The sequence below is a fragment of the Rutidosis leptorrhynchoides genome, chromosome 2 (genome assembly GCF_046630445.1).
Source record: "Rutidosis leptorrhynchoides isolate AG116_Rl617_1_P2 chromosome 2, CSIRO_AGI_Rlap_v1, whole genome shotgun sequence".
Classification (NCBI taxonomy): domain Eukaryota; kingdom Viridiplantae; phylum Streptophyta; class Magnoliopsida; order Asterales; family Asteraceae; genus Rutidosis; species Rutidosis leptorrhynchoides.
In genome coordinates this window covers 567,677,284-567,688,285 of record NC_092334.1, presented here as the reverse complement: position 1 = coordinate 567,688,285, position 11,002 = coordinate 567,677,284, and the positions used below count along the sequence as shown (strand labels likewise).

The 11,002-nt window shown below is 34.8% G+C and overlaps 1 protein-coding gene across 1 annotated transcript; it reads left to right on the top strand.

Moving 5' to 3' along the window:
* Positions 1-992: 992 nt before the first annotated feature.
* Positions 993-10,936, top strand: LOC139893166 (uncharacterized). The gene is made up of 10 exons (XM_071876315.1): positions 993-1,115; positions 1,852-1,930; positions 2,366-3,094; positions 3,446-3,552; positions 5,204-6,131; positions 6,268-6,636; positions 6,740-7,014; positions 7,550-7,648; positions 7,828-7,953; positions 8,806-10,936. The coding sequence occupies exons 2-10, from the start codon at positions 1,927-1,929 to the stop codon at positions 10,483-10,485; spliced, it is 4,317 nt and encodes a 1,438-aa protein (XP_071732416.1). The 5' UTR covers positions 993-1,115; positions 1,852-1,926; the 3' UTR covers positions 10,486-10,936.
* Positions 10,937-11,002: the final 66 nt, after the last annotated feature.

Here is an 11,002-nt window from a genome sequence, read left to right as displayed (position 1 = left end):
TATGTTACATTTTTCAAATCAGATTAAGCAAATTATCAACTATACTTCCTACTTTCACTATAATATACATTCTTTCATAGAAATCAAAACAACCATACTCATTCAAACCCAATTACATATTCTGATTTTGAAATCTCGGAATTCAATTCGAGATATAACCGGTACCATCACTTTTAGATTCCTACATCTTTCAAAGCTATACTTTGACTTCAAAACTGTGTTAGAACATCAAATGTATACAAACGATTACAATCTGTGTTCAAACCCTTCGAAAATCTCTGAAGACACTTCAAATAATGAGCAATCGAGATGATGATCCAACCACATATTACCCACAGTTATGTACTTAAAAAGCTCTCGAAACCAAAGTCATAATTCAACACATATCTGTGTAAGATCTTGACATTTATTAGCAAAAATAACCTTGCAATTCCTTTACAAAGTAGCAAATTATATCACAGCTCCAGCAAGACAACTTCGATTTTTCATTCGGAGTAGCCTTATCATAATTTTGATATATGTGATTACCCTTTTGTTACCGGAGAACCTTTCATATTCCACCACATTAGCAATAAACTTACCAACAACTTCACTAATCTTGGGCATTCCGAAGAATCATTATATTTATCGAAACCTCATCATTTACTCATTCGCACCTTGTAACGAGAATTGCTATAAGGGGATGATACTCACACACTCAATATTGATCCATATACACCTAATTGACTATTATGTCCTTACTTATAATAATAGAGGTTCAAGTCAAATTTAAGGTTATAATTGTAAGTTTTATAGTAAAAAGTGTGTATGGATCAAAAACTGGTATGTGAGTATACCTCCCTAATATTAAAACGGAACAAAAATAAAAATCTAGTCAAGCAAGGGTATTTTGACCTTGTATAATTACGGTTTCTTTTTGTTTTGGTTTTTTCTTTTACATTAATTAACCGTCATCTATACATTACGCTCGAAAGCTATGTGCACATTGCTAATGGAGGAAAAAACTCTTTAAGATTTCTCCTCCTGTCACAACGTCAATTCTTCATGATAAAAGCGATGCAAAAATCATTAGAAATTCATTGATAGTCAGACAAGGAGGCGAACTAATTGCACCGGTAAATGGCGTTACGTCTACAAAACCCTAACATATTATATACACTTCGTGTATCTATAATTTTAATCTGTAGTTGCAGGTTCTCTGATTCTGTTGATTTAGATCATTATTAAAATTGCAGTTAATGCGAATATATATTTATATCCGAGACGTTCTTGGCTATTATCTTAGGTTTTTGGTAAATTTGTTACTGACTGAGTTAGCTATCTATTTTAATTTCATATGATAAATTTATAAAATTATTCACTGAGATTTATAAGGTCAATTAAGCTGAAGGATTGGTTAATTTTGTTGCTGTGATTGAGGTTTAGGGAGAATCATTAGATTATGAGTTACTTTGATGTTGTTGCTTGACTTGATTTGCTACTGTACTTTTTTTATTTTTTTGAATATGATGTATATATGCCACCTAGTATTTGCGGTGGACAGTTAACGAAGTTTTAAAGACATTTATGATTATGAAGCTTAATTAAACAAATTGAGAACTAGATTTTAGCTATTTTAGTTAAATAACTTAAATTACATGATTTACTTGTATGGAGATGCATCTACCGATTGTGCTACTTAGATTATTTAAAGATCATGTTGTTGATTTACTAGGTTTTTTATGTCATACTTTCTTTTTTTTGTAATTGATTTGGTGCGTCTGTTGATTACAAAATTAATGTAGATCTGGCCAGTTATTTACTCATTAGAAATTAAACGGTTCTCATAATGATATAATTATTCTCTCCCAGAAGGCAGCAGGTTCTCATTATCTTGGTAGCAGCATTATTCGGGGGGCTTCATCAAACAAAGTTACCAATATCGAGATGGGTATGGTTTGCTATCCAATATACCTTTTTTTTTTTTCCTTTCTTAACGTCATCCTTACTATCTTTTGACTCTAATGATATCGCTTTTGGCTACATTACAATTAACGGGAATGTGTATACGTTGCATAACCAAAGAAAGGGAATGTGTGTAAAGGATCTATACACATATATTTGTGATTTGTGCACGTCGTCTGCAACCCCATCCACATGTAGTTTAATAAAAGCATGTTTATGCATATAAACACTATTTCTATCATCTTCTAGTACTTCCATTTTGTATGCATAAAAACATGTCTGCTTCATTAAGCTATATGCAGCCAAGTAAATAACGATGCATGTATATTCTTTAACGTTCGTGGTTATTGGGAAGTTCTGTTAGTGTAATTGATCTACATGTGTCTTAACAAATTTTTTGGTTTTTATGCATACTTCATAGGTTCTTCGCATTTAAAGAATCGTAAAGGTACAGAGAAGAAGCGAGTCCCATTTGTGATTAGTTTTTCAGATGATGACAGCGACAGTGATTCTGAAGAAAACATAAGAGGAAACGCAGTTGAGACTGATAAGGCGGGAAAAGAAGTTATGGAGAATAGAAAATTATCCCAAAAAGCTAACATCAAAATGCACAAAAACGTATCTACCAGTCGAACTATCCCGTCAACGAACAGAGTTAATGGATTTTTCTCCAAGAATGGCGATAAATCTAATCACCCAAGTAAAACTAAAGTCGCCCCGAATGTTCATATCAATGGTAGTAAACTCCAAGATTTAAGGCAGTTGATTGCGATTCGTGAAAATGAGTTGAAAAGTAAATCTAATAAGGAGGTAGTTACAACTGCATTAAAGAGTAGTACAAATATGAATTCAAATATTAATGCTGTAAGGAACAGAGATTCTGCTGGTCTTGAACCTATGGAACCTGAGAAAAAACGTCTTAAAGTTTCTGAGCCACCTACAAATTCCTTAATTACTATTGGTCAACATGAGAAGCCTCCTTCAGAGTCAACATCTGGACCTAAAATATCTGAAAATGAAACTGATAGTCTGAAGGGTAAGAATGATGGTCGTGATACAGACGTTATAGGTGTGACCGGGCAGTCCAGTGCAATGCAGCAGATAAAGGAAGCGAAAAATTCGAACATCCCTTCAATGCATCCGCCTTCAGGTTTATAAGTGTCAAGATTGAAATTAATTGTGTTATCTATAGGGAGTACTCGGTCAAATTTGGTCAAAATTGGAAAATCTGTCAAAACATGGTCAAAATCAGTCAAAGTCAAACTTGGCTAACATCCGAGTACTTTCGGAGTACTCCCCGAGTTGCTGAGTACTCCCTAAAAAGTTTTGACAAGTACTCCCCGAGTAGCGATTTTTGCAACCTTGGTTTTTGGGTTACAGGTCTTTGGGCCATGGCCCATATGTGAAGTATAACATTTTTTATGTTTTTTTGTTGTTGCTAAAGTTGTGTTTAATATCACTAGATGAGGCATAATACAAGGCTTATGTTGGTGTTGTGTAGGTAGTGGCATAATCAGGAATAACAGGCGACCTAATATGAACACAACTCTGGCGGAGGCTTCTGCCCCTTTAGCTGGTATAACTGATATAATTTCTCCAAATACACAGGTACAGAGAATAGATTTACATTTTAGACAATTTGGAACAACTATAAAACTTAAACATTCATTAAAATTTTAATGTGTTAGTTTTCTCTTAATTCCAACTCCGTTACTTGTTTTTACTGATTAATATGTCTGCATTTTATCTTTATGCTGATACCACGTTACAGTCCTTTACGAGACCATAGGGTAGGTAGATTAAGCCCAAGTAAGTAAGCTTTAACAAACAAGTTGATGGTCATGAATCATTTTGTAATCTGGACCTTGTCAGCCTACATCAGTTTTCTTTATGATTTCACAAATAACTGTTAATCTAATGATTAGTTGAGTTATTTCTTAGTATATTTTTTGGATATTTTGAATGCATATAATTAATGGTGATAATAATAATAATTATTATATAATTAATATCATTCTCATTATGATTATGATGGTGCGTAAATGAGAAGATACCGAATATATGAGAAGACGTTAATTTATAATGGTGATACATACTAATATGTCACATAATATGCCTGTAGGGAGAGTCCATATCTTACTCTGGTGTTTCTTTATTGACGCATGCCGGTGGCTGTTATTTTACCTACATACAGCTGTGTACCATTAAAAAACTATTCATTATGTTTTATTTTCATAAATTACTTTTTAAGGAAAAAAATGAAGATAACTTGCCTAATTGTAATATTTCCTGTTTAATTTTATTCATTTTTTGTTCGGTAGAGGCTTAGAAATGAAAGCACCAAGAAATGCTATGAGAATAGGATCAAGTGTAATATAAGTATATGACTCATTAGACCCATTTCACACCGAACTGGACATTTGCTTCAAAATAAGGGTGTAGATACGACAGGTCACGTGCCCTGCACCTGCCAATAAATTGGGAAATTTTACGTAACCCTAATATTCTGTTCTTTCTACCTGTGTTATTTTTGTGATTTGGATCCCAAAGTCGTCATCGATTACCTTCCTTGGCTGTCAGCTTCTGCTGCTGCTTGTCACCCGCTGCAGCGGTTCACTTTCATCCGCTGCTTCTGCTTGTTGCTAGTTACAACAGTAACCCCTCTATTATTGTATAGTTATTGCATAATAATGATTTGTTTTATTTCCTCAATAGAGAATGCAGTGCCGATTATTCTCCGATTACTCCTTTTTAGGAACCGGTGTAATTAATTGGTTAACGTCGGTGACTTGGTTCAAAATCGGATTTAGTTGGTTAAAATCGGATTTAGTGAGTCAAAATTGGTCAAAGTTACATCGGTCTAACATTTTAATATGATTTCAAATTAGAAATCCTAGAGTTCTTGAACAAATGAAGATTATGTTTATGTTTCTAGACAATCATTTTAATGGTTATGTTTATGTTTATGGATTTCTTGTATAACATTATATGTTTATGTTTATGGATTTCTTGTATACCATTTTAATATTAAATGTTGTTGCTTTATATAATGTTCTGAGGAGGCCAGTTCACCTTTATATAACATAATTGTTTGCTAATTAAAAGGAAAACATGTTACAGTATCTTACTCCTACAACTCATTGTGCAATCAAGTGTACAGTATGAATGTAAAGATCCTTTCATGTAGTTTCTATGGATTAATATACATCTTAATGCTGATATAAGCATGACAAGTTACCTTATCGTTATCTGATTCAAGGTATCGTTGAACAATTCAAATATCTGGAATCATTTTGGTGCTGCTAACAGTGATATGGATATCGAATCACTACTCGAAATTGAGGAGCTGCAAGACAAAGAACTGAATGAAGCACAAGAGTATCGGCGTAAATGTGAAATCGAAGAAAGAAAGGCCTTAAAAGCTTATCGCAAGGCCCAAAGGGATTTAGCTGAGGCTAACTCCAAATGTTCTTATCTTTATCGCAAACGTGAATTATTTTCAGCTAATCTTGGATCTCGTTTGATGGATGAGTCAACCATGTTATGGCCAAATATGTCACATCAGCATAACGGAGCCGCCAATATGAATCCTGTAACCAACATCTCGGAAAATAATATGATGCCACATCATCAAGTGCGTAACGAGTTTCATATAAACGTTAGGTCTCCAGATGATTTGCGCGAAGATGGAAAAGATTTGGATTCTGAATCATGCAGTGAACCAGATACTTGTGGATCTGAGCCTCAGGAAGATGAGATATTAAATGATGTAAATAATGACTTAATTGCCCCTGAACCAGATACTATATTAGCTGAGGATGAACAGACATCTGAATTCGAGCTTACAGGTGGTAATTCTAGTCACATGGAAGGAATATCTGGTGGCGAAAAGGCTGAAGAAGTGAATGATGACTTGATTACCCCTGAAGAAGTGAATAATGACTTAATTACCCCTGAAGAAGTGAATAATGACGAAATTACCCCTGACCCAACTGAGGATTCATTGCTTCTTGAAGCAACATTGAGGTCTCAACTGTTTGCGAGGTTAGCAAATAGAACTTCAAAAAAGAATGAAACGGAACAGAACATGCAGCCTGCTACTGTTGATAGGGAAGATGAAGAAATAATGGCAGATCGTGAAGTTGTACCTCCTGATACGGATAAAGACCAACTTTATGATTTTAGAGGTACGTATTGTTTGTAGTTTGGCTCTTTGAGTATTTAAAAAAAAAAATCATATCAAATGTATTATAAATCATTATGTATTCTGGCATTTCAATCTTATTCATTGTTTTTAATTCTATATATTCGTTTTTGATATAGAACCAACGTGTGATGAAGTACCAGTGAAAAAAGTTTCTTTGAATGAGCCAGTTTTGAGGACTGCTTTTGGTCATGTAAAGTTCTTAGCCGCAATGAATTCCATGCAGTCACAAACTAACAGTAATTTTAATGAGAAAAAAGTTTATAATGTTTCTGGGGCCCAGCGTAATGATTCAATCGCCAATTCGAAGACATTATCTTTATTGGACATGTATGTCAGTGACGTTGGTTCTTACTCTAACAACGTAGCAGTTAATCCCTTTTGGTCTCTTTGCATGTTTGAATTAAGAGGTAAATGTAATGATGATGAGTGTCCAATGCAACATGTCAGAGATTATTCATCCAAAAGCAATGATTGTAACCGAAACGGTACGAATCTTTAACCCAATCTTGTCTTTTTTTTTCTTCTTCTAGAATTTAGTTTGTACAATTCTACTAATATATTTTCATGTTACATTTGTGGATTGTACAGTTTCAAAGTGTCTTGGTTGTCCTGTAACTCCGCCTACGTATCTCGTAAGCTTAGACAGTCTGAAATGTGATTCACATGCGTATAAGTATCTTGTAGCGCAGAGTTTCGAACAACGTTGGCAGAAGTATTTCAGTGGTTCGTTGGTTGTTTCAAGCTCAGTTTTTGCAGATTTGCATTCAGATGAGCCGTGTCTGCATGGTCCCGAAACACGCATTGAGGTCCATGGTGGTTGGAACCGACAATCTTCGTATTTTCATGGTAAAAATGTCAAAGAGGTCAGTCCACATGTTCACTTGATTACAGTTTGATTATAGTGGCATCTTATATGTAGACATACATTTTCTCGTTGAGGCTCGGAATTACTCGGCGAGTACTTGGAAAATACTCGGTCAAACCTCGGGATACTCGGATAATCGGTCAAAACTTGGAATTACTCGGAAAATTGGTCAAAACTTGGTCAAAGTCAAACTTGCTTAGCATCCGAGTACTCCCCAAGTTTCCTAGTACTCCTTAAAAAGTCCCGACCAAGTACTCCCCGAGTAGCGATTTATGCAACCTTGCAATCGTCTCAACAATAGTTTATTATGAATAATTTGTTTAGGAGTGGCTGAAAATTTTATATAGCCAATATGCCTATGGTAGTGTAATCATGTGGTTAATTAAATTTTGATCAAGTATAGTAAAATAGATTAAACAATTTTTTTTTTTTTTTTTTGTTTTTTTTTTTTTTTTTTTTTTTGCCACATGAACCGATTTTGATACTAGACCTTGTTCTCTTGACATATATATGTAAGTTATCTATATATATAGGACCAGCCAGAACAGCATATGGATGATACTTATCATCCCCTTGAGATAGCTTTTCATAATCTAACTAGAGAGGTTAACAAGCAGAAGGGACGCAGAGAGGTACCTTATTCGATACAATATCTTACTATTTTTATTTTTATTTTTATTTGAGAAGCATGTCTTACAATTTTTTTAATAAATGTTATGGATCTTGTATATTTGATACAGTATCTCTTACACATTTAATGTTCCGTTCTTGATGTTGTATGTTGCGTGTATTACTTAATGGAAATATGCAGGCTCTTATAGTCCTCGCTCGAGCCCTTGAGGAACACCCTAAGTCTGTACTTCTATGGATTGTGTATTTGCACATTTACTATAGCAATCAGAAGTCAATTGGAGAAGATGACATGTTTTACTATGCAGTATGTACCTCATCTTTCTCTCTTTGCTACCATATAATTCAGAAACTGAAAATCTCATGCTTTTATTTATAAGTTAACTGCAGTCAGAGGTCTACACACTAAACAATACATAATCCCACAAATATGAGGTGTGGGCTGTGAAATATTTTTTTCAATCCAATAATTTGCTTGAAATCCAAGGGACCAATCACAACGCGACAATCACTTGTTCTCACATGTAGTCAACTACTCTAAAATGTGGTTCACATGTGATTGACTTCCGTAACCCTAAACCCTATATCAGGGTTTAGAAATTAGGGTTTAGAAATTAGGGTTTAGGGTTAGCAATTAGGGTTTAGAAATTAGGGTTTAGGGTTTAGATTGAGTTTCTAACACGAACGGTTTAGGGTTTAGGGTTTTGGGGACTAAACCTAAAACCCTAAACCCTAAGCTCTAAATCGGGTTAAATTAAAAAGAAAAATTGGGAAAAAAGAGGAGTCAGTGACATTTGATTGTCGCTCTCTGATTGGTCCCTTAGATTTCAAGCAAATTGTTGGATTCACATGATCACAACTCGGTGTGGGGTACCCGAAATGTAAATTAATGAACAAGTCACTGAAATAAGTATGAAAAAAAGGAAAAAAATTAATAAAAATAAGAAATAAGTTTGCTATTATAGAAGTGGCAATCTCAATCCATACATATTAGAACTTGTCAATTTCACATTGCATACTAAGTAAGTAACAACCTAACAGATCCAATGGAAAATTATACAATAAATCACCCTATAATTAGACCTTCAATAAATCACACTATAATTGTTTACCTTTATTATTTTACACCCTTTTTCATGCATTGATTTGTTTTATCCAGGTTGAATACAATGATTCATCTTATGAGCTTTGGCTGATGTTCATCAACAGTCGCGAAAAACTTGATGATCGATTGCTTGCTTATAACACTGCTCTTTCTGCATTGTGTCGGCATGCATCTGATCCGAATACGAATCCCGAGCTTAATAGTGAATGCATTTTGGATATCTATTTACAAATGCTGAACTTTTTATGTTCTTGTGGTCAAGTCAACAACGCTATTCAAAACGCCTACACACTCTTTTCCTTCACAAAAACATCTAACGATCCCAACCCTCCGTTTCTTCCCGATCTTCACGCGTGCCTAACAATACCCGACAAACGTGTCTTATCAGTTTGTTGCATTTATTTGATCCTCTATAAGAAATTACCGGATACCATCGTGCACCAGTTTGAATGTCAAAAAGAATTATCAGCAATCGAATGGCATTCGGTTAATTTAACACCTGATGAAAAGACGAAAGCAATCACCCTGATCGAACTTGTCGGCGAGTATTTTGATGCAAAATCGGATCAGAAAAACGTCGAACTTTTTGCTCTTAATCACATCAAATGCACAGCTGTCGTCGAAGGTTTTGATTCTTGCAAGAATCTTTTGAGAAAGTATATTCAACTGTTCCCGTCATGTTTGGAACTCGTTCTTTTATCCATACGGGTCAATGGATTTGACTCTACAATGTCAACACGTGCAGCGTTTGAAGAGGTTTTGGCTAATTGGGTCGAAAAATCTGGAATACAATGTATTTGGAACCAGTATGCCCAACTTTTCATTGAAAATGGAAGAGTCGATTTTGCAAAAACGGTTATGGAACGGTGGTTTACCTCTGTTTCTGACGTTTATCGTTCAGGGACCAAAATTGTAAATATCAGTGCCTGGATATCTAGTTTGGCCCAGACCGATATTGTGTTCGGGCTGCTTAATCTTGCCTTACTTAAACAGTTGCAAAACGATCATACAGAAGCTCGTATTGCAATCGAGCAGGTAATGGAAATCGCTTCTTCTACTGACTACAACCATTGTGTGAAAGAGCATGTAATGTTTTCGCTTAAAAGTGGGTTCGGTAACGGGCTTGAAAAAGCCCATTTAGACGTTTTCTTGAACAAGTTGACCCGTTATCTAATGGATCCACGGGCTTCTGCTCCACCCGAACCACTTTCTCGAAGCTTCATCAGAAAAATCAGCAATCCAAAAACGCAGAAACTAGTTAACAATCTATTGTGTCCGGTTTCATCTGATTCTTCTTTGTTGAATCTCGTTCTTGAATCATGTTTTGGCCATATGCTGTTGCCGTTTCAAGGTTACGAAACGTTAACAGATGTTGTGGATTTAGCTGAAGCTTTAATGGAGTTAAGGCCTGCAAATTATCAGCTAGCGATTTCTATTTGTAAGAACTTATCAGATGCAAATGCTAGCGTATCGTTTTGGGCGGGCGTACAGTTGATCGATTCTTTGTTTCAAGCAGTTCCGGTTGCACCAGAGTTTTTATGGGTTGAAGCAGCAAGTTTGTTACAAAATGTGGTTGGTTTTAAGTCTATGTTGGAGAGTTTTCACAAAAAGGCGTTATCGGTTTACCCGTTTTCGTTAATGCTTTGGAAGTCGTATATTGGGTTGGATGCTGATAATACTGAGAAGACGAATGTAGTCACTGAAATGGCCAGAGAAAAGGGTATGAAACTTTGATTTTATGTACTGGTTGTGGTTGTAGATTAATCGAATGTTGTTTAAGATTTCGTGAAACTAGGGCAAGAGGTTGTTGTTATTAGTGTTGGTTTTGAACTTTTGATATATTGTGATAGAAACGTAAAAGGTGTAGACAAGTATAAAAGATAATGAATGAGAACATGGATGGTATCTCTAAAGGCTATAGTTCTATAATTTCTTACAAGTCCTGGTTCAAACCTGCGGATATCTTGAGGTAAATAGGAAATATTTTTATTTATTTAATTTCTCTGATAAAACGTACTTGCAGAGGATATAACTAAAAAGTACGTATAATTGTTTTTTTAAAAACTGGGCCCAAACGTATGGAACTGGTGACCTATGTTTATCGAAATTCAATTGTGAGTAATCACTTTGGTATTACTTACTGTAATAAACTAGAAAAGTTATACGAATGGTCTTTATGGTTCAATTCATATATACTAGTTTATTCTTTAAAACTTTTTTTTTTTTTTTTTTTTTTTTTTTGAGTGTGGTT

What these genes read in the sequence shown, in the direction of transcription:
- LOC139893166 (XM_071876315.1), top strand. An exon ending in CAATGATTGTAACCGAAACG is followed by an intron (nt 6,637 to 6,739) that starts GTACGAATCTTT and finishes TGGATTGTACAG; the next exon opens with TTTCAAAGTGTCTTGGTTGT. An exon ending in ATGGTAAAAATGTCAAAGAG is followed by an intron (nt 7,015 to 7,549) that starts GTCAGTCCACAT and finishes CTATATATATAG; the next exon opens with GACCAGCCAGAACAGCATAT.